General features: G+C 41.5%; 1 protein-coding gene across 1 annotated transcript in view; it reads right to left on the bottom strand.

The window, feature by feature from the left end:
- Window positions 1-24,617, bottom strand: part of DGKQ (diacylglycerol kinase theta) — a 110,025-nt gene that overhangs the window by 66,593 nt on the left and 18,815 nt on the right. Inside the window, exon 2 of the mRNA XM_042023383.1 lies at window positions 24,439-24,614. Coding sequence (XP_041879317.1) covers window positions 24,439-24,614 — 176 coding nt within the window. The remainder of the gene's footprint in view (window positions 1-24,438; window positions 24,615-24,617) is intronic.

Raw genomic sequence — 24,617 nt, 5'->3', positions numbered from 1 at the left:
ATAACCGTGAGCAATTCTTCACAAGCAAGGGACTTTAGGAAATGCAGTCAATCAAACAAAGCCCAAAATGGAGTCAAATACAATGAGGAATGCATCTTTTTAATCACGTTTGCTATCCCCTAGGTTTAAGAATGTACACAACTGTCACACCCTGTGCAGTGTGTGAACTCCAAGTCGTTTATCTAATATGCTGGCAGTGGAAAAGGAAGGAGAGTTTATCCCAATACAGTACAAGCCTACTGCAAGTCATGTCCTCCCACACTCTCTCTCTTCTCCATGAGCATCAAAACGAGTTCTTAAATTTCAAAAGAATTTTTAAACCGTCCAAACCAGCTCTTTGATGTAGCCAAAGCAGATGGACATGTTTGCAAGTGAATTATTCTACAAGCTAGTGCGTGTGACTTAAATGTGAGAAAACAAAGTATTGTCACAAACTGAGTGTAATGGATGAAGGAGACAAAATTAAAGGTTGCCAATTATAAGCAGCTTTGGAAGTCAATAGTTACTTACTATTTCTTTTATTACAGGTTTATAACACCATCCAAGCTCCACAAAGCAAGTTTTCAAGCATGACAATGTTTGAAAAAATCATTTCTCATGAGGGGGATATTTTCCACAGCTTCTTACCATGAATTTGCATTACATTAAGCTGTGTGAAGAAAACAAGGGATTCTTTATTTCATCCCCACCACCGCTGATTAATTACGAGCTAATAAGCCATGCAGCTATGGATTTAGGTCCTCCTTCTTTCAGAATTACCCTCTAACAGTTCAAGCGTGAAGCCTTGTGAAGATGCTCAGGTCCTCCCCTCTTGCATGGAAGCTCAGACCTCTCCCAGCACCTGGGCAGAAGATCACTTGCCCAGGCTGTACACAGGGGGTTTTCCCACGTCCCTGATTTTCATAAGCACACTGTACCACTTCCTAAGTTTCACAAATATCTGACAACACCCTCAAGTGCTTCAAACTTCCCATCTTCAGTCCATTGTTGCCACCGACTGTATGCACTAGTGCCACAAAAAGCAGTCAATTTCCTCTCCTCCCCCTTCTCCAGCTCATTGATTTCTGATTGTGCAACACTGCTTCTTCCATGCCAACTGAAGCAATAAAATCCAGGTCCACTTCTCTAAATGGCTTATTGCCAGCACATGCAAAGTAAATTTTCCTTCTGACAGTCGAAAAAGGATGACACCTTTGCCACTGGCATTTATCTTCGTATGAGCAGTAAGAACAAGGGTTTTTTAAATTAATCTGCAAGTCAGAAAAAGAAGCACTGCAAGTCACTAGTGTGTACAAACTGTGTTATTCATCATCCATCTCTGAACCCAGAATGATTACTGCACTGATGAAATAAAGCAGGAAGGAGCAGACCCAAATCTTCTGCTGGGTCCTATGAAATGTTACGTTTATCTCTAAGGTTTATGGCTGTTGACAACTAAATAGGGCAGATCTGGGAAGGAAACAGTCAAAGAAAGGATGATAAAGTGGATTCTTACAGCTGCAAATGCAGATGCTCAACAGATTTGGAGGTGATCTTTATGGTGGGAAGGAGCACACAGCCTATCAGCACAGAGGAGACCAAAGTAAGCAAAGTCATTGCTCAGGCAGAGGAAAGATGCATCTCCTGCTCCAGAAAACAGGTATGATTCCACACAGAGAACTGGTGAATCCTCATCACTGATGTGTTATCTCAACACGGACATAGCAGTAATATAGTGACAGCATAACTAAACGTGCTCTCTCCTTAGGTCTCAGACAATATTTCTACTGATGCCCTTAGGAGGTCACCCGCTTGCTGTGAGAGCAGGTCTGCAGAATCTACAGGAGAAAAGGGTCAAAGGCTACCTGCCCATTACCACCTATAATCTGAAATTTGCCACTCACACCCTGAAGACATCTGCCTCAGACACTTGTTCAGGTGACCTCGTCACTGTCTCAGAGTGGTGCCCAAAGCTTATCTGACCTGGCTGGGTGAGGGGAAATGCCCTCTGAAGGCAGAAGCATCATGACAAAGGTTCTCACAGCTCTGGCCCATGAAAAGCAGAGTATGAAGCTTCAAATATAAACAGGCAGATGTCAAGAACTTCATAAAGAGGTGAGAGCTAGCCAAGGAGGAACCAGCAATGACTAATGAAATTCAGTGAAATAACACTGTTTTCCCTCATTTTTCTAGTTCAGAAGCAGGCTGGCTAGAAAGGAAAGCAGAGAGCATGGTGCTGCAAATTGATCACAGGAATTTTATGATCTGCAATATGCAGCAGGCAACTGAAGTCTGGAAGACTACTCTCTCCAAGTGGCTATTAGATTTAAGCGCACACAAACTCAATGCACAAGTTAACTGAGCCCTACACAAACACCTCAGGGAATTCAAAGAACCAGTTGATGGAAGGGATGCTCCCTCCATGGACCTTGAGAGATGTTCTCTACTTATTGAGAGAACCCAAGTCACTACATGATACCACAATTTTCTCTTTGCAGTGACAAGCCCAGCAAAACACGGTCCAGCATGAAGACAGTAACATATCGTTCAGCTAAGGAAACATCTCATGACACAGAAAAATACACTAAATCAGCAACTTCAGAAAAGCAGTAAAACCAAACAGTGAATGAATGTTCCAGACAAGGAGCAAAATAGGAAGGTGCATAAAGGTTTTAATTGTTTAAGCGCATACAGAAGAAGACAAGACAGAAAAGAATTAATTTCCTAAAATGTCAGCCAGAAAATTGAAGCATTTGCAAATAATCAAATTAAGGAATATCAGGAGACAAACAGTGGGAGATAAGCAGTGCCCAAACATAGACAGTAACACTCACAGTGGAAGATTTTCACACGTTTTTCAGGAGCTACTCACACAACTCCTCCTCTGCTTGTCACATTCCTGAGGAGGTGAAATTACTTCTACAAGTCACCATTTTGTTTTTATTTTGCAGATTCCACACAGAAAGAAATAAACCCAAAATGGCAGGAAACCGAAACATTAACAGTATTAGGGGGGGTGGCAGAATCCTACACTCGTATCAATAGTCCCAGAGAGACTTAATTAAGTCCTAAGTTCTGAGAGCTAGGAGAGCTTTCGTAGGTTTTAAAGGGTGACCTTTTGTTAGGAGAAACAAGCCAGAAGACACTGTGTGTAAAGTTTCAGTAGATGAAATTCAAAATTCTGAGGAAAAAGCACTTAGAAGAAGAGGACAGGCTGTTCTCTTTAAAGGATGAGGATTTCTTGATCCATACAAACTCAGTGATGAGCTACAAGCAGAAACATCTATGGGTTGTGTAAGTCAACAACAACAAAGCAATTTCAATTGCAGCTTTCAGACACTGTACAAAACATTTACTTAAAGGTTTAGGGGGCTTTACATGGTCTCTCCAAGCACCTGGTCGGGCATACAGCACCAATCATATTTGACAAGTTTACCTTGAGGCCTTCTGCTACTCAGTAATTACTTCCTTCTTGTGAAAAATTAGATATTGCCACTGCTCAACAAGAAGCCATGTGTCATCACAGTGCTGCTCCCTGTCCACAGGGAGCAGAAGATCTGGCTTTACAGCAGTCTCTGCCCAAAAGCCTGGGCCACTTTTCCTACCACATCCTGTTTGACTTGGTGTTTTAATAAAGATAAAGGCAATGTGTACATATGGCAACTCATGGAACATACAGCCAAGTAGCTCTCCAACATACACTTGAAAAGAAACAGAAAACATCTCGCTCCAGCCCTCCCCAGGAAGGCAGGACATAAAAGCTGGGAATCACTGTAACTCATGAGCTGTGTAACATTCCCTAGAAAAATGAGGGCTATTTACACCCTCCAATATGTCACACTTTTTCCACATATATGTTTTTCTCTCTGTCCTCAAGACAGATTTCAAAGCAGAATCCAAAAGTACGAAGAAGAAAAAAGTGGATTATGCCCTGTAGAGACTCCAGCTATGTACTGGTGTCCCATGCAAATAGTGTCTGGGTAAGAATTGCTCATGAAATACCAGCTATAACACATAATTTTCTCCCCTCTTTGAAAAGACCACTGAGTCCTCAGCAAAAGTCTAGAAATTTATCTGTACATTTCTTTTTAACATGTTGTGTTTTATCTAATTTTTTCTTTTATCCTTAGCAATGAAGTCTAACTTTTCATTTGCTAAACATTTTTATAAGTAGAACTATCAAATTGCTCTCCAGGGAGGATAAGGGAATATCAACACAAGAACAAAATGGATTTGATACTCTCCTGGAAGTGTGACCAGTTTAATACAAGACTTACTGTAGATCTACTCACAGCGAGCACTCACTTTGAACTTAACAAAAGCACCTGCAAAGCGACTTCCAATTCCTCCTCCAACTCTCTGTTGTCTGGATTGTTTTCCTGCCAGTCACCTCCTGCCCCTCTGCCTCAGGTTTCTAGATCTCAAAATTAACTTGCTCCAGCACTACAAGCAGCAGTAACAATCTGCTTCTTGCAACAATCCCTTCCTGCTGCCCTCAGTGCAGGGTGCCAACACTCTTGGGTTTTGCAGCTTGTGCCGTGCTACTCACATGGGAGCCACCAACATTATCATTGCCACAGGTCACATTGAGGACTCCCGAAAAGAAGCAGCTCCTGCACCTGAAGTAGAGGTGAGTCCTGCAGCCAAGTGCTCTCTCCAAGCACACCTTGTGCACACTGGCACACAGCAAGCTCCAGTAACTCCCAGGAAACAACACACTCCTTTGGCCAACTGGTATTGCCTATCACAGAGCCAGCACAGGGAAAGTGTCCTATTCTGACATAAAATGACAACACCACAACTCCTCAGTATTGCCTGGACAACTTGGCAAATAATAATTTCATTTCGTTTGACATTATTTGTGACTGCCGTAACTCGTTCGCATTCTGCTCACTTTCACCAACTTCAACTCCCAGCAAGTGCCTGCCAAAGTTTCTTCTAATCTTTCAACAAAGGTTACAGATTTCTGAATGACCTAGTTGACTAAAGGGCTTATTCTTGCTTTTGAAACAAGCCATTAAATCAGTCACAAATGGCTTAGAAACTCAGAACTCTTTTTCCCAGCTATGAGAGCATAGTAAATCTTTCATTTCTGGAAAAATTTAAGTGCAATGCATTAAAGAACATATCCAGCTTATTAATGTGAATATAAATACAACTAAATTAAGTGCAGTAATTCTCTGAGGCATCTTGTTAAATGTAAGACTTGGAAGAAGTCCCTGTCTTGGAGAGTTTACTAGAACGGATGGCCTGATATATGTAGGAGTATTATATAAATGGAAAACCTCTACAAAAAGCCCCATAAATGCACACAGATTACATGAAAGAATTACAAGGGAACTAAAAAAAATAGAGAAAGGAGAACGCCATGTTCAAGATCTAATGCTGCATCAGACACCTATGGACTCAGCAGCAGCTCAGCCATTGCACAGAGAACCTGCACACTGATTTTATATTGTGGCACAGAGGTGGCTTTTCCTAATAAAGTCTAGCATTCAAGTTGCCTTTTTTTGACAATTACACAATGGGCACATATTTCCCTGGATGCACCATTACAGCTCCAAGATCCTTTCCTGCCTATCTGTAGAAGCTGACTGAAGACTCAGCAGCTTGTAAGAGTACTTTTCCTGCCCTTCACATCCACCACTTTACATTCAACCACCCCGAGCAATAAAATGATAGGTTGAAATATTCTTCTGTAATCCTCAGCAGCTGGTGTCAGCGTGAGCTCTCATCTCACTACTGGCCTTTGTAGAGGAGGTTGTGGACTGTTAATGGAAGAGTTGTGTAGCACAATCCCCCACACTGCCACATATCCATGTGCAGCATTGACTGAGTTCATTGTTTCCCTCTATCGCTTTTATCTGACACCCAGATCCAGGCATGTAGTCAGTGTGTTTTTATTTTAGCATTTCACACGTTGTGAATGCCAACTTTCAGTTCCAGTGGGAACCTTCCATGCACAATATCTTTGTTTACATCTGTCTTCTACTAAGATGCTCAGAAAAGCAAGGCTAAGAAAAGGTTGTGGTTAGGGTTACCAACTAACTCTGGCACTAGGCTTGGATGGCCAGGGGAATGTTGTATATATTTTCTTAAGCACACAAAAATTTTATAGGATGAAATAAAATAAAGTTTCTACCCAATTAAATACTGAACAGTTTGGTTTTTTTCAACAACAGGTGTCTCCAAGTGTTATAGATTATCTCTATCTAAACACATCATTTCAGAAAGGTTATCTTTAAAAAAAAGATGAAGCAAAGGATGGAGAAACACGGACAAAGTCCTCATCAGGTATCTAAAGTGTAAGTTAACTCCTACTCTGAAGTGAAGTCTCTGTACTCACAAGAAGACTTCCACACCCCAAGAATCTCTATTCTCCTTTTTCACATGACAACCTTCAACCCTTTACTGTATTTCACACATCAAATGAAACTCATCTGTAGTCACATCCTTCTTTTTTCACCTGAACAAGTCCCAGCAGCCGCAAGGAGCAACATTTTCTGCCAATCAAAGACTGGCAGATCTCTGAAAAGACAGGACCACGCCCCTTAACACTTCCCACCACACATATCCAGACTTAGCTGCAATGACACTGCAACAAGCCACAATTGCCCCAAACTCTGACTGCCACAAGAGGGTACAACAAGAAGTCCAGAAGGTGCACACAAGAAGTCCAGCTTCCCACAGGTGGCAAAAAGACATGTACCTTGTGGTAGCTTTGGCCAGAGCCTGCATTGCTAGTAGATGATTCCAAGAGCCAAATGTGTCATGGCTCCAGGGTGACAAGCACCAAGAGTAGGACTTTGTTTTTGTTTCCCCAGAGAACCGTTGGAATTCAGTGGACCCCTTGGGAAGATGACAGCATAGGCACTTTTTACTTTACCACTCGCCTGGTGCAACAAACCAGCAACCTCTGCAACAAATGAAGTTTAGCAGCAGTTTCCTCGGGGCAGAAGGACGAGCAGTGCAGTTTCAAGCCTTGTGCTTCATAGCAAGCAAGGCTATGTTTTAAATGCAACAGGTACTACAGAGAGAATAATGGTTCTTACCATTTACTCCAGTGGGGTAATTCATTCCAGCAGAGACTACTGAATTCCTTTTCAATACCTCCATTAATTTTCATTTTCAGTAGCTCCAGTAAAGAGAGCATTACCGTTAAGAGTGCACTACAACTACATCTAACTATGCAGTCTGAAGAGTTAGGGTCAGATTCCCACATGCTGTAAATCAGCATGACTACTTTCAGTTCGCTAAAGCATAATAATTTACCGAAGCCAAGGTTCTTTAACTTCAACTCAATATACCAGATTATAAATTTGATCATGTAGCACACGTCTTGTTTTTATCAAGCCGAAAGAATGAATTAGGGGTAAAATGAAGCCCTCAAAACATTACCAGGCTTTCTGTAAAACTTAGTGCCTTGAACAGACAGCCATCAGTACTTCTAGCAACATAATAGTCCTCTTAAAGATGCAATTATTACGAATCTTTGTTCCATATGTCACCAACTTATATAAGGCATTCAACAATCTGGAACAAGAGGAAGTATTTGAATTTGCCTACACTACAGTCTTTCAAGTGGTTATTCTCATCCCTCCCCTCACTGAGAAAACAAAACCTGAAACAAAACAAGATAGTGCTCAGCAACTGAAAAAACAGCTTTTTTAAAGAGCACTGTCAATCACTGCTAGAATATGAGAAAACAAGGTGCTCTCTTATTGCCCCACTTATTCAGGAAGAAGATGTCAATACTTGTTCAGTCCAGCTAATATCCCCCGGGTTGCCCTGAAACATAGCAGAACTCTGCCTTCTGGTGGATCACCAAACCAAGCTGCTTTACTCCAGGACCTGGAAGGGCTTCCAAAATTCCCATTTTGTTTGCCGTCATTCACAGAGATGTCATAGCTTCCACCTCGGTTCTGCCAGGACTCACAGTCATGAAATTGCAGAAATGGTTTATATAAAGAGGCTGTTGACGAGTGCTTGGGGACGGAAGACGGGTACAGAAGTGCTGAACAGGGAAGAATCAGCTTGCTCAGATTAGTTAATAGAAGTCCCCCATACACACAAAGGCAAAGATGGCCACTGCAGGAGCCACAGCTACTGCAGCATGCCTAAAAGATGGAAGGAGGAAGGACAACTGCCTGTAGACAGACAGAAGAAAACAAACAAGAAATCTAGCAAAGCCAGAGAGTAAACCAAAGCTTCAAAGCTGTTATGCAAGACAACAATAACAGTCTCTACTTTCCAAACAGTGAATCAGTGGGACTTAAAGGGCATATCAGCACCGAGACAATTCAGCCTAAGCCAATCTAACTCTTTCAAAACAAAGTTTTGTTTTGGTCAAAACTAAGTAGGTTACTTCCTCTGCTCTCCCTGCTCTTCCATAGCATGTGCCTGACATAACACAAGCCAAAACACAGGTTTAATCTGTCTCTGTCCTTCAGGGGCTTTATCACTCCCTTCTGAAGTTGTCCTTAGTGTGCAAACAGGCTTATTTTGTTTAGCAGGACTGCCTTTGCATTCACTGAAGAGATCCATTGACAGTTAAAACACAATAGCTTTCAGAAAACGCCCATGGGCTAATTAGTCACAGACTGGAGAAAAATACTTTTATTTTTCTATCACAGTGTTCTTAAATTACATAAAACTTATCAGACTGCTTATGAAGACAGGATCATTCAAGCTGGTGGAGTAGTCACTATTTTCATGAGTAACTTAAAAGCAACACTTTCTTTTTGCTGGAAGTTTGTGGACTTAATTTTACATTTGTTGCACAGCTTTGAGCTCCTTTTTCATTGTAGCAGCTTGCCAACGTAGATGCATTTAACTTTCTCATTTACGACTGTGACCACAGGCCAGTCTGAATACTGTGACTGTTCACTGAAAGGAATGCTGGATGCAGTACATGGACTTTGCCAGCTTATTTCCCAATTCAGCAGAAACATGCAAAGACCTGTATGCAATATTGGTGTCCTCTCTCAGACAAAACCACAGCTGAGTTTAAGTTTAGAAGTCTGTTGTGCAATGCTTCTAAATGTCACCAGGAAAGCTGTCACTAGAAGCTTTGGTCTTCCCAGAACATTTCAAACAATGGTGAGACAGGAATGGAAAAATCTCTGAAAGCTTTAAGAAGTCAGGCGTTAAAAAGACCCTCCTTTCTCACTGTGGTGAGAAACTTCAGGCTTTTGCTTGTCTTACAGTTCAATGAAACCACACTGTAAATACTCTTCCTCAGAAAATCCAAAAGAAATGAAAACCTTGTTAAGATTTTCCAGATACTTAGTGAGTATCCTTACAGATCACTTGTATCCAACAGCTCTCTTCTCTCTCCAGGATTCTCTGGTCTTGTCAACTAACCAGTCACACCCGCTTCTGGTTTAAATGGAGATACCAGTATATACCCTATCTGATAAAGAAGCAGTTTGCCTCCACTCAGTGTGAATTGCCTTGCACTTTATATTTCCAGAATTGTCTGCACAAGAACACCTTCTCTTTATAGGTATAGATACTCCAAAGAAATGTTTTTGTAGCATCTAAGCTCTATAATTTCAAGGCAGCACACCTGAATTCCTATTGATTTACATTTCATATATGCTGGTAGAAAATAACAAAGTAACAAGACAAGTGAAAATAAGACAAGCTACTTATTAAGGAAACGGTCAAATAAGTTCAATGATACACTTGAACTGTCAATCATTTGATTATAGTGGCTTTGCTTGAATTGTACTAGCCTCGCAAAGCACCCGGGCTACTGAAGTGCTTCTCACTCTCTCATCCCTAAGGCTGTAAATATTCTGAAGCCTACAACAAGGTATCTTGCTTCTCCATCTTCTTGGTACAGTAAAATGAGTACTGACAAATGAACTGAAGGACCTCACCAGCCAAAACGGAATTCTCTCCATCCTCCCATCTCTTGACTTCACCCAGAGCAGGTTTCTTAGATCCTGCTAAGCAAGCAAAGCCAGAGCACCAACAGCTGGAGACAAAGGCACCTACGCTGTGTGCTCAGTTCCACCAAGGCTTTGCACTCCAAGGAGAAAACCACTGCACAGGGAAGTTATACTGCAGCCATCTCCATTCCACTCTCTTTCCAATCCATACAGTATGGCCAGTAAGGATACGGCCCAGCTGAATATAGACTGGGGTGTGAACAGAAAGGGAGCAGCACTGCTGAGAAGGACTTGGGGAGGCTGGTGGATAGAAAGCTGAGGAAGCACGGCCAGCAGGTCAAAGGAGGTGATTCCGCACCTTTACTCTGCTCTCATGAGACCCCACCTGGAACACTGCATCCAGGTCTGAGATCCTCAGCACAGGAAAGAATGGATACATTTGAGCAGGTCCAAGGAAGGGCCATAGAAATTATCAGATGGCTGGAGCACCTCTCCTATGAGAGGCTGAGAGACTTGGAATTGTTGAGCCTGGAAAGAGAAGGCTACAGGGAGATCTTAACTGCAGCCTTTTAATACTTAAATGGGGCTTACAGGAAAGATATCAGGGCCCATTGCAATAGCACAAGGGGCAATACCTTCAAACTAGAAGAGGGTAGATTTGAACTGGATATAAGGAAGACATCTGGTATGGTAGGGGTGGTGAAACACTGGCACAGGTTGTCCAGATAGCTGGTAGATGCCCCATCTCTGGGAACACTCAGTGTCAGGTTGAAGAGGGCTTTGAGCAACCTGATCTAGTTGAGGATGTCCCTGCTTATTGCAGGGAGTGTGTGGGAGTGGCGTGTTGGGCTAGATAACCCTTAAGGGCACTTCCAGCCCAAACTATTCTGTGATTCTGTTCTGTGAAGTTTTATGAGAAAGGTGAGTTCTGCATGGACTTCACTTTTTCCCTCTTGAAAGACAGCTGGATCAGACTTCCCACCAGTGAAATTAAGGTGAACACAGAATTTCAGAGGCATGCAGTTTTAGTACTGAACAGGTCTCCAATATTAAGAGTGTTTTCTTCTTTAGAGAGATGGAAGATGACTAGTGTCAAACTCTCATTCACATCCAGAAAGCACCAACACCTTCTCTTTTCTTGAAGATTAGGCCAAAGATAGGACAGTGCCCTGGGACAAGGCTCTGGTTCACTGATGGAAAACAAAAAATCTCCAAGAGGACTACAACATCACAGGAGAGTTCAGCAACTCATCTCCTGACAATTGCAAAAAAAGAGATCCTTCAGAGGAAGAGGCCTCCCACTAACAGTGTGAAGTTGCACAGGGAGCCTGGAGGGACACAGCTTTTGCCACCAACAATGTAACAGCAACAGACCATTGGCTGTGACTTTTCTCCCAGCATGGAGGAACCACGGGCTCCCAATCATAGGGACTATCAGCGGTATTTAGGGATGCTGGAGGCAAGAGTCCAAAATGAAATTGTCTCTGAACCACAGAAATCTGTCTGAGGGCAAACAATTAAGCACTCCAGCTGCTCTTTTGTACAGGCTAAAGGATGAAGGTTGCCCACACAAGCCAGATGCAACACCATTTAACACAGTTGCAGCTTTTTCCCAGGTTTTCCAGACTGCAGCCTTTACACAGACAGAAAGGGTCGAGCCAGTTTGAAGGCTGACAGAAAAACCTCTGATCACACTCCCTGCATATGCAGTGAAAGGCTATAGATCCTAACAACCTCCAAACGAGAAGGTCTTCCAATGACACCCAACCCATAATTTCAGCAAGATGCCATGGTGATAAGAAAATCAAGTACCAGATACCACTACAAGCCTCTTGAAGATCATTCAGCAATCAGCAATTTGTCCTGGCTCTGTCTTAAGCTGGTCTTCTGCTACAGACTGCCCATGCAATCAACTGAATGCCAGTGGCTGGAGGAGAGATGTGCCAGCTTGGCAGCACGTGTAAATGAAATTGGACAGGAGGGGCAGAGAAACATGAAATGGTTAAAACCAGAAGAGCAGCAAGAAAGATCCAGCTGGACCCCAGAACCACCTACTGCACGGTATGTACACCCGTGTCAGAAATGCTTAGCTCCTTGCAGCTGTTGGCTGCAACAGCTTCTGCAAGTCACTGTTTTTAGGGTGACGCCTTACAAAGAGAAACTTTGTCAATTGTTTATCAGCACCGTCCAGCTGACTTACAGCTACTGGTCAAACAAAGAGATACAGCTTACAGCATTCAGAACAGCACAACAAAAACTACAAGGAAGACTGATCCAGCCCTCAATTTAAAGGAAAATGCACTAAAACACTTTGACATTTACTGCAAGCATCCTTGCAACAAAAACTTCATAATGGAATCATAGAATGGTTAGGGCTGAAAGGGACCTTGAAAATCATATAGTTTCAGCTCATCCTGGCATTCACCACACCAGGTTGCTCAGCACACCATTCAACCTGGCCTTGAACATCTTCAGGAATGAAGCATTCAGTTTCTCTGGGCCACCTGTTCCAGCCTCTGAGCAAAGAAATTCTTCCTAACATCTAATCTAAAGATGTTCTCTTTCAGTTTAAAACCTTTGTCTCTTGTCTTGTCACTACCTGCCCATATAAAAAGTCCCTGTTCCTCATTTTTATAACTCTGTCTTAAACTACTGGAAGCCTTCTCTTCTCCAGGCTGAACAACCCCAGCTTTCCGTCTGTCTTTATTGAAGAGGTACTCCATCCCTCTGATCTTCCTCTGGACACGCTTTAAGACGTTCAAGTCTTTCTTGTGCTGAGAACTGCAAACTGGATGGAGTGTTCCAGGTGGAGCCCCACAGGGGCAGAGTAAAGGGACACAATCACCTACCTTGACCTGCTGGCCACACTGTTTTGTATGCAGCCCAGGATGTGCTTGGTTTCTGGCATTGCCAGCTTGAGTCCAGCTTTTCATCCATGACAACCCACAAGTCCTTCGCCACAGGGCTGCTATCAAATGACTTCTTCTCCCAGTCCGTACTCATGCCTGGGATTGCCCCTACCCACCTTGCCCTCAGACTTGCTGACTTCATGAGGCTATCATGCCTAGGCACCCTGCATGAACACTGCAGGGTGCCAGCCCTCACACATGTGGCCTAACTCTAACCCTCTCGTTAGCCAGTACAGCACAGTAAATCCACACCACCATGGCAGCGTCATCCTTCAATAACAACACAGATGTCTCTTATGAAAAAACAGTCCTGTTAACACTTCTGCTATGTTAGACATACCTACGCCAAAATGCCTTCACACGTAGCAAAGGGAAATAACAGTAGCACTTCTTCAACTTTGAAAAAGAAGAATTTGAATTACACTTATATAAACAGGGTGGATCTTAGCTGGTCTTAATGCACAGTAGGACTTCATAAGCTGTGACGGAATTTTGGCAGAAAAATGTGATATTGACACAGTTGCCCGGACACTCTCACAATACCCGAAGACTTGGAGACATTCTCAGCATTACAGGCTCCAGACCAGCTGTAATACAGACCAGTTCTGCACCTATAGGGTTGTCCTGGGTTGCAGTGTATTCTATTACCATCCTCATCAGCTGTTGAAATCAGGTGGGGCAGTGTTTCCTTGCCTCCTCCCCCCAGACTATCTTGCTGTTAATTGCCCATCATTGCCCTGCCGCCTGACTCAGAGATAACTCCCTCCGGACTATCTTCTGTTAATGAGCCTAATCAACACTTTCCCTCATGACTCGTTACCCCATTGTGAGATGCTCCACCCAGAGGGAGGAACCAAGCATCCCATCGTGGATATAAGCTGAGGCTGAACACCAGAGACACTGGCTTCCCACTGGATTTCCAGAGGACAGGAGCTACATTGGACTTCCTGAGGAAGAGCAGACTGTTTTACTACAGGATCACTGCTTCAGAGGACTGCAGCCACCATTCTACCAGACTGCTACCACCACCCTGCCTAACAGGGTGTCAGGTTGTACCTTGACTCTGTCAGTTTGACAGTGTTTTCTTTTACCTTTTTTTTCCCCCTTTTCTTTAATTTCCATTAAATTGTTATTCTGACTTGGTGCCTCCCACTGGTTTGTTTCCAAACTAGCACAAGGGTATATCACACAAAGTAAACCCCATGCGTATCCCATGCACACAGGGGCTCAGTGAGTTTGCTCTGTGCTCTTAGCAGTGCAGGAAACCCAGACTTTCCTCCAAAACACACATAAGATGTTGAATGGACCAAGGCAAGCCAAGCAGCATTTCACATAAACCTAGTATTTTCCACCCAGTGATATAACCAGTAGACAGGAGGTTTGCAATCCCTCTTCTACGCTTTAAAAAGTGAAAACAGAACATAAAAATATAATAAAAAATCCTGAAGATACTAGAACAAAAATCCCTGCTAAGCTTAGCTACAGTAGCACCCACATACCTCCACAGTACAGTTACAATTTTTAAAGAAAAGTCGGATATAACTAAAACGTAGGTCCAATTATTAATCTGTGCAACCCCAAAATATTTTTTTTCCACTTTTAACTTGGGTAATCTCTGGATTATCTAAGGCATCTCAACACTTCCTAGCAACACAAAACAAGGAAAAACCCAAGACACTCCAGAGCTGCCACAGCAACCTTTTTTTGTGATTCCTGTAGGGCTTCATTTCCAAGTTGCATCACACTTGGAAGCGTATAAAACTATAGGATTTGAGTGAAAAAACCCCAGACCTGGAAAGAATAGAGATTTTTTAAAAATGCAGGAAACAAAGAAACAGAAACCTGTGCCAACTGGGCAAGTACATTCAGTATTTTCTTCAGGATGGTTACTACAAAGCGATTGACATGGTCAGGAAAGTAAAGGCAAATGATTCACACAGTGGTGAATCAGGAAAACAAAACACTCACAAGGCACTATTTCCAGAAAGGCTAGAAAACAAAGTGCTGATCTTCATGATTTTTTTAAAAATCCTGATTCTTAATTTTATTCACTTCAAGCACTTTAGAAAGATTCCTGTTAAAAAAGTGTGAGGGTTTTAGTTCCACCACTTACGCTTGAGTCATTAATGAGATTGAAGACTATATTTATCCTGAATTAAAGCAACGGTCTCCTTCACATGTCTAAGATCATACAAAATTCATAGAAGATGAGTGTTTACATCTATCTGGAGATTAGAAGCCTGCAGTGCAAGTTACATATACCATTGGTAAATACACCACTACTTCCAAGACAAAATAACTCTGTTCATAAACAGTAAAATTCAAAACCTATCCCTGAAAAACTATAAATCTTTCCCAAAGAGGGAAATTATATAAAGGTTTATATATTCATTTCAGTTTAATGTTGTTTGATGTGGTCTTCTCAACTGATCAGACAGAGAAAGTTCTTGTAGCAGTTGATCTTAATTTACTATGCAGCATTATCAGCTATTAATTCATACACATGAATTATCAACAAATGCTGAAAGGTTCTTAAGATTTCCCACGACAACATATTTAAGAGAAAAGTTACACTGAGCAGAAGTAAAAGTGAGAAAGAAAACCCGAAGAAATATATCTCCATTATCTTACGGGTTCATTTTCAAATAATCTATATGGTTCACCTGAAGAAAAAGTGCTTGAATGAAAAACACAATAGTGTCAAGAAATCTCTAGGCATTTGCCAAACAGGAGCTATTCTGGAGCAAAGAAAACGTAGTAAGAACAGAATAACAGAGGTCAAAACCAAAATTAACACAATGATATTTGGCTGTTTTGTAGAGCATTTTGAACATGATAGTACTTTTTTACCTTCTTCTTTAGCTTATTTTTTTTTAATTAATTTGCCTAGCAAGGCCTAATAGTCCCAGCTGCTGTTAGTTAACTTCTTCACAAGAGAAAATACAAGCTGTAAGTCTGTATTTGATTTCTGCACAGAAATAGAAACAGGAATCTAAAACTGTTTTTGTTTTTAAGGTTATATCTCTTCTTTCACACCTCCTCATTTTGGATCACTTGCTCAGCTTCTCACTCAGCATCTTCTGTTTACAGAATTAAGTCTGCCCAGCATCCAGACAGACAGTTGGAACATCAAACATAATTGCAAAGCACCATTTACAACCCCTTCTAGGATAAAGGGATCACGACTGCTTTTTGGAAGGGCCTCTATTACTACCAGTGACGATTGTCAACAGTAAGGGCAGACACTGTGCTTACAGCTCACGTGCACACCCGCCAGGCACAACTGTTCCAGCACAAGACTATGCCACTGGGACACCCAACAGCATCCACCCAGAATCTGGGCAACAACTTTGTAAAGTGTCTTGAGAGTTTTAAATTATGTATTTGTGACTCTCCAAAAATTTTTAAATCAGTTTTTTCAGTACTCTGTATCACACTGTTTCGAGAAGAGGTTGAATGGGAAAAAGCAGTTTTTCCTAGGTTCTTGCTCAGCCCATATCTTTGTTTCAATTCTAAGGGATTCTTTTTATAGCAGATACATCCCAGGACTGCTCGTCCTTATCAGTTTCTCATGCAAATTTGTATGTGTGATGATTTACACTCACTCTGCCATCCTAACTAGATTCTGAAGAAAATCTGTCATCTCACAAAAAGCCTTTTTTATTCTGAAAGAAAGCATCCATGGTCTCAAATAGGATTAGCTTTTTCACTTTATGTTCAGAACCTTCCCTCATGCCATCTTCATGTTTAGAGGAATCTTACCAATTTCCTTGTATTTATGAAGATCCCAGCCACATAATGGGTTCAGCACTCAGGAAGTGTTTTTACTGGAACCAGTTAAGGAACTGGTTAGTGGATTATTTCTTATGTTCACTGGTTAACAAGGTGTACCAGTTACTATTTTCACATTCTGCAGAGAAAGTATTGAACAAAAAGGAAGGAGTCATTTCCTGAATTATAGCATGACAAACCAAGAGACTAAAAAGTGACACAATCTGCCAAGCAGAAGGAAAAGCAATGAGGAACTGAGATTTTTTTCTATGCATTCTTGCACTTCAACTGGATGTCCAATTTCCTACCCACCATAACCTAACTTACCCTGCAGAACAATACAATGCTCCTATTTTAACACCTGAAGTTCAAATAATTCAATAATTTCTTAGAAGAAAACCTGTTTAGCCAAATATTCAGAATCTCTCTAGCACTATTGTGTATGTAAAACCATCAGGGATGGATTAAACTGTGCTTAAATACAGCATTGTTTATCCTGTTAGTTGTTTTAGATCTTAAACAACGTTATTTTTACAATAGTAAGTGCCACGACAATTATATCATACAACTGGTGTGATACCAGCACATTACATTAATAACCCTAAACATATTTCCAAATAAATCACTGATACTCAATTTTAAACAGGGAAAAAAGCAACAAAGTCACATAAATATATGTGAATATATATGTATGAATAGAAACACACACCCCCACCCCCATTCTTCTAGAGTCAAGCAAATAAAAATACTTAAGTAAGAACAGGAAGTGAAATGAGGGGTTGACTGTACTCTACTGAATAACAAACTTCCACAAGTGAGACAAGAGTGGGCAGCAATATGGCTTAAAAGGAAGACTACTGTGGTAGCACACTTAGAAAAAAAAATAAGTGCGCTTCCAGCATATTCCTTCTCACACTGTGACATATACACGTGCTCTCTGCTTGGAAGCATTTCCTAACAGGCTTCTCGCAAAGTGAAAGTTACCATTAAATAAAAAGGCTGGGGTGGGGCGGGAAATGCAAAAAGAACAGGAGTTGATCAGCATGTATTGTTTAATCCTTTAGAAAGGTGTATATATAATACATACAACCTGCTCTTTCCCCACTGGAGCCGAGTCAAATTAAACATATTCAAGTAAATTAGTCACCTGTCTTCTGTAGGTGTTGCAAAAGCAGTTTCACCAAAGGTGCTGTCATGAGCCAGCTTGGGATGGATCTAATTGAGCAACAAGTAGCCCAGAAGGAAGTCAGCTTGAGCTAAAGAAATGCAGAGTTAGAAACACTTCTGGAAGAAACTAGTGACATAACCAAAAAGCAAATGTCATGCAGGGACAGCCTGGTTCAATGAAAATTCAGAGCTGCCACCTGAGAAGGGTGCTCCAAAATCAGGATGAGAACCGGCTTTCTATGGAATACAAAGAAGCAAAGCAATTTTATGGACGAGTTATAAACAGCATGTAATCAAAAAGGAAAAACCATTAAAGGCACCATGCCCAGAGGGAACCCACCAAAAAAAAAAAAGAAGCAAAACTCCTTATTCCTGGATTCCGAGTATGGGTGGTGGTGGGTGGAATCAATAGAAACATTTGTTACAAACTACCCAGAGAATGGAAACTAAAAACCTCGCACGCCATTCCCTCTGGCAGTAAAAGAAGGAGGCCCCACCTTGAGTTACAACTACAATTGAGCAATTAATGCCCATTGAACATAGCACGGACCCTGCTGTAAAGCAATTGTCAATGGAAAGTGATTGCTTAATGGGGTGGGTTATTTCACATGGAAAACCCCAGGGTATTAACCAACGTTGTCGGGGAAACATCGAAATACAAGTAACATCACCACTACGAAAAACCGCTGAACACTAAACTGAAGGAAGACTGAGTAATCACACAGAGATGTGCACTGGAACCCATGTTAATACAGACTTCCACATCTATAAAGAAGGAATGCATGCCATCTCTAGAGCAAGGGGAGGTGTTACCAAAATGTACTAGTTTCCAAAAAGAAAGCAAACCTGAAGCAGGAACTGCATTAGCACCCCACAAGTGCACATAGACATCACTGGAACAAGCAAGTGCTTCTCCACTCATTAAGTACTGAGGTCACTTCTGACTGAAATACTGCACAAGTTTTGAAGAAAATGCTGTTAAAAGGCTCAGTACAGTACTTAGGACATGTTTTACGGGGAAAGCCTTAGACTTTACTGTCTTTTGTGTACCACAAAGGAATAACTAGTCAGGCATTTATCTCCCACAAAACTTCAAGAAAGAATTAAATCTTTTCAGACCTGTAGCATAGGACTGCAAGAACTATTATCTGTGGGAAACTTAGCAGAGGAAGACCAAAAAATTTTATGCAAGATTAAAAGGACCCCAGGGTACTATCCTTGAAGACGGCTGAGAAACACCTGAATGTTATGTCTAAGGTATATTTGATGAATGATCATCCAGAAAGAGAACGTGCAGAGCACCAGCCACAGCCACTTCACACCATGATGAGCACCTTCCTTACTGCTTTTGTCACTGCTCAACGAGTCAGACTGAGGCAGTAACACAGATGATATATGAAAGTGCTGTGCATGGCTTGGTATTGGATTACAGGCTTTAGCACTTTCTGCAGTAAGTTATTTACTACCTAATTGAGTTTCTGGACTGAAATCTGGGCTAATGCTATCAACACAAACTATAGCTTCCAGCTACAAAAGCTGTGTGCATTCTCACAAAGCTTGCTGTCCTTTTCTCTGCATCACTGATGGTGACAGTGATATTTTCCTCTGAGGCTCTGTCAGAAGGAGGCAGGGAAAAGAAAAGCATAAATTCTCTTCAGTACATAACAGATTATCCTTCAAATCCAGACCAGTAAATTGCATTTTTCAATATGTCAGTCAATGCTCCAAACATTTTTCTCAACATGTATATCAGCTTAACCAGAACTGAGCAAAGTTGCTGTGTAAGGTTTTATTTTGTGGAATTTTTTTGGTGTGTGTGTTTGTTTGGCTTTTTTTTTCTTTTTTGACAGTCTTTGTTTGCTCCGTCTAAGCTCTAAATGTAGCAAAATTCACTTAAACATTACAGCACCAAACATCTTGTTGTTGCACGGAAAGGCCCCACCACCCACAAGAAAACCACTGAAGAATAAAGCAAGCAAAGTCTTGAAAATTCAAACTGATTGGAGGATAGAAGCAAAATTGTACTGTGGTTTTACCTTCTTGCAGCTTTTATTTTTAGTTCAAAATGTACCAAAAGCAAGAGAAGCTCATCACAAGAAGGAAGAATATGTTTTTCCTTTTGAACTGCAAGCATTAAGACTTTGGGGGGAATCTCATACATCACCCACTTCCTTCAAAACAGATCTGAATGAAACCTGTAGGGTCAAGGATGTTTCAGATGTCTGTCTCAAAAACAGAACTAGAAAGGATGAGAGTTCAAGGAGATTGCCCCTTGCCCCCTTATTCCCTGCTACTACTTCCATATCTCAACAAACTCCCAGCTTTAACACACCTTCCCTATCTGACTCTATTTTCTTAGAACAGCCTTTTAATGTAATAGACTGCATTCAAAGTGTGTCCAAAATATGCATCTGAAGACTGCTGCAAATGCTGTCTGAACATCTCCAAGCTCTTCTAAATCAACAAGGAACAACATGGCTTGTTCTTATCTGGGACATGCCTGTATAAATCACAGCAGCTTTCTGGCTCTCTTGCCAAATCTGAGATTTACGGCATAAATACAGCTCAGATCCAGTTTACATTTTACTCTGGAAAAGCTGTGGTGTTGTCAGCTAACATCTAAATCAGATTAAGAGAAACAAAGCTTTATACATCTTGGAATAAGTTTGGAGGTTCTGCTTAGAAGCCTAAGAAAAAATTGTCCCCCCTCCCAACTCCTCTCCAACCCCCAAAACAAAAACAGAAAACAAGGATGCTGTTTCCCAAAACAGTACTTGACTTAGGGCCTTCATATCAAGACAGGTGCCCTACCTGCCCAAACAGCATTTCCCTAGCAGAAACAGACACAAAACATATCAAGAAGTCCTTGACTGCAGTTTTCCATAAATATTCTAATGAAATATATAGATATAAAAAACCTAAAATGGTTAAACAATTGTAAATTTGCCAGCAAACCTGCTTATAACTTAAATCCCCTACATTTTATCTTTGGCTAAAATAAACCAAACTGACTTTAGGTTAGAAAGTTTTATAGAACTGGAAATATTTGTAGCCCCCAAAACTGTACAGATTCACGATTCTTCCAACTTTTTTTTCCTTGAAGTGTTTTATGTAAAATAAAAGCCCTGTGAAAAGAAATTTATTTATTGGTGGCTAAAACTAATCCCAGCTCCAGTATAAAATATCTGCTATGTTTTAGCGTATGAAATTGGTCCTTCTGTGAACTACCAGTAAGAGCTCTCTCTTTACTTCTTATACAGACTTAATATATCTAGTATTTTTCGTTTTTAAGATCCATACACGTGTGCACAAAACCTCAGTCACTTACACTGCCTCCTCTTTGCCAAGCCTGAGGAAATTTAAACCCACTCAAACCTGAAATGACCATGCTTAGGAAAGCAAGAGCAATATAAGAGAGCAGCTTTTCATGCTACAAGTCAAGCATCACTTATTCTGTCACACATACACACACACTTATCAAAGGAAGTCACAGCCACAATCAGTAAAGTGATAAGAAAAATAGTTATTTATGAAAGGTTTGCAGAAAACAGATTTGTTGGGGTGGGGAGGACATGTGAATAAACCACAGATGCAAGCCTGGTTGACTGATATTACAATAAATATGCGCACAGAAACTTAATACAGTGACATCTTCAGATCCAACTGGACACCTAATCCACACAGGAAGACTACTGCCTTCCCTGTAAAGTTTCACTTGTAAAAATACCTTGCCAATCTACGGAAGAGAGCTGCAATTCTCCCCTGGAGTACCTTCAATCCCATACAAAGTGCTGGTAACAGTGATGTGGCCCTGAACTGGAGTGGGAAACAGTATCTTACTTTTAAACAGATTAGATGCAGGACACTTTGTACCTTCCACGGAGAGCATCAAAGCACCCCTCCTGTGTATTTTTAGGAATTCACAGAAGAAAAGCTAAGGACCACCTTGGCCTGCACTATCAGGAATGTTTTGAGAATTTGTTGTATTTTCTTGTACTTTTGCTACACAGCTATGTAAGCCACATGGGCACGTGCCAGTCTCCTGAGTATCTGATAAGTTTATAGAAAAACTCCACAAACTTGATCATTCACACATAGAAAATGCCATTCTTCAAGGGTCTAAAGGGCAATCACTATTAAAACACAAACCCAGGTCATTTACTCAAACTAATGACAGATAAGAGGTGGGCTTTTCCAGTTTGTTTCTTTTATTTTTCTTCTTTCCTTTCGATAACTGGTGGAGTCACATCATCAGCATGCTTGGTTCCCTTCAAAGTATGGAAGCTTTCTGTTTTGGTAAGAACCAGCTTCAGGGAACGTCAACACAAACAGCATCAGGAGACTGAACATCTGAACCCACAGATCTGGAACCACTGCAAATCCACTTAGAGAAAGGCCCCTCGATGCCTTCATGTTGAAGCCTGTAGGTGGTTTATCAAAAATAGTCCAAAGATAGCTGCAATTACACCTGCAAACCTAGACTCTGCAGAGAAGAAAAAGGAGGCAGCAATTATCTATCATGTTTTTCAAGTCTACAGCAAATGTTTCCTTCACTAATAGCTAGGTGGGTTACTTTTTTGTTTTAATAGCCTGGCACTCCTTCTACCACTTTCTAAAGTGCAATGATCAAACTCCATTAGTTACGGTAAATGTGACAACGACGCAACTATTAAATGGAATTTACTTAAAATACCATTTAAGAAATCATATTAGCAATTATTAAATAACTTGGAACTTGTCAGAAGCAGACACTGTGAGCAAATGACCCATCAGGTGGTTTTGAGATTTGTTGTTTAGCAGTAAGTTGTTGGAAAGACAAACATGACTCTAAGCATAGCTGGTTGAAAACAGACAAAAGGACAAAAAACAAAAACAAACAAGCAAACAAAAAAAAAATCAGTTCTTCACCCACTGGAGACACTGATGTGCAGGTGCCATTACAGGGTTTCCCTACACACTCTGAGCAGAGAATGTTAGAGCTAATGAAAACTAAGAGTACTTCCTCTCTCTCATATTACCCCTCACAGAGGTGACTTGCTTGGGGTGGAGTTTTCAGATGTAGATTTAAAAGAGATATTTTAACCGTGTAGCTTGGAAGTGCCTCATCAGCACATGGTCATTAAACAGTGGTGCTAAGGATGCTTATCCAGAATTCTGCTGGAAAAGCCAAGGGAAACAGTTCCAGAACAAAAATTCTCAGTGGAAAACTATGAAAAAATCCTAAATGCAACTTGCAGCAATACACTACCTGCAATATGTAATATGTGAGTGGGGAAAAAAAAAGTGAGACATTCTGGACATTCTGCTCCTTTCACGTTTTTCTACCTGTTAGCATTACCAAAACTGTTCAGATCTTTAACTGACAAACTGGCACCTGAACACCCAGTTTTATGACTCCAAAAATTTGCCATTTTTTAAGTCAGTGATAGAAGAGACCATAGAAGACTGGCTCTGCACATTTCATTTTCACAATGAAAGAAATCATCCTTTGAGTTTCCAGCTTTTTTGCTTATTAGGATAAGCAGTGACTTTACACTACACAGACAGAACAACACTTCTCTCAGAAAACTCTTAAGCAAATATAAAGCCCTCCTCGCAAGACTTGCTTTGCACCACACAGGAACATGACTTCTACCTAACTTAATCCTGCACCCTCTTTACCCATGGCAATGACAAAAGGCAGGAGCTATTTCAAGAACGGCAGGGTACTTGTTCTACACCTACAGCCTTGTTTGACACCCACCAAAACAGTGAGGGTTTTGTACAACCTGACTCTTCAGACCTGGCCTTGGAGCTGCAACCCAAACCAGCTGGACTGCATATGCTCATGAAGACATCATGTTTTGTGCTGTTCTGTTTGGGTTTTTTGTTGTTGGTGGTGATGTGTTTGTTTTCCTTTAAAGCGGGACACAGAGATCCACTCTTCTTCCTATGACACCACTGGATTTTGCTGCATCAGAACAGGTCACAATTTTGTCCCTTCCAAGAACCTCAGCTGCCGCAATGCAAGGAAACCCAGCGATTCCTTCTCCCCTTCCTGGCATGAGCCAAGGTTTAAAAGGTTCAAACTCCACACAGGTCTCAGATTCTCCATGCTATCAGGCATTTCAGCAGGTAAGGGTGCCCCTGGGATGGATTCACTGTGAGCTGCTGAGGTGCTTGGTGGCTCACAGCGTGTTTACCCCAGCATGCGCTGGAGCATTGCTGGATCACAGCACACATCCATGTCACCACACAGGAGTGAGGAGCGACACACCTCTGATTTTTTGTTATTTTTGTTAGAAACTATTATTATTATCGTGAATTTATTCCTACCATTTTTAATAACAGCAAAATTTTCAGTACTACTGTTGTTTTCAGACTTGATTTTTGCAGTTTACGACTATTATTATTAGAATTTTTGTTGCAGTTTATGACTATTATTATTAGAATTTTTGTTACTATTATTAGAATTTTTATTACTACCCTTAGATACTTCTTTTTGGGATAGAATGCACTATTTTTATTACTGTATTTCAGTATTGTGTTTTAGTATTGTGGCTCTGCATTAGATTTTAGCATTAGATTTTAGTCCTATAGTTTGTCGATACTAATTATGAACAGAGTTTTTATCAGTAGTGGGTTTAGGCAATTTTTCCTCCCCCTCCCCGCCTCGCCCCGGACGCGTCCCCGGCAGGTCCCGCACGCCCGCTGCCGCCGCCCCGGCAGCCCCTTACCCTCGCACTGGTAGCCGGCCAGCCCCCAGATGAAGTCGGTGCAGTAGTGGCAGAAGGTGGGCTTGGTCAGGGTCACCCTGCGGAACGCGTGGCCCGGGGGGCTGCCGCCCCCCGCCGCGGCGCGGCCCCGCCCGCCCAGCACCGGGCTGGAGGCCGGGCTGCCGCCGCCGCTCCCGCTC

Source organism: Corvus kubaryi, unplaced genomic scaffold, assembly GCF_017639235.1.
Source record: "Corvus kubaryi isolate FWS band 111438036 unplaced genomic scaffold, C.kubaryi_AGA036_p1.0 37249, whole genome shotgun sequence".
NCBI lineage: Eukaryota > Metazoa > Chordata > Aves > Passeriformes > Corvidae > Corvus > Corvus kubaryi.
The sequence above is the reverse complement of the archived record's forward strand: the minus strand, read 5'-3'. Positions and strand labels throughout refer to the sequence as shown.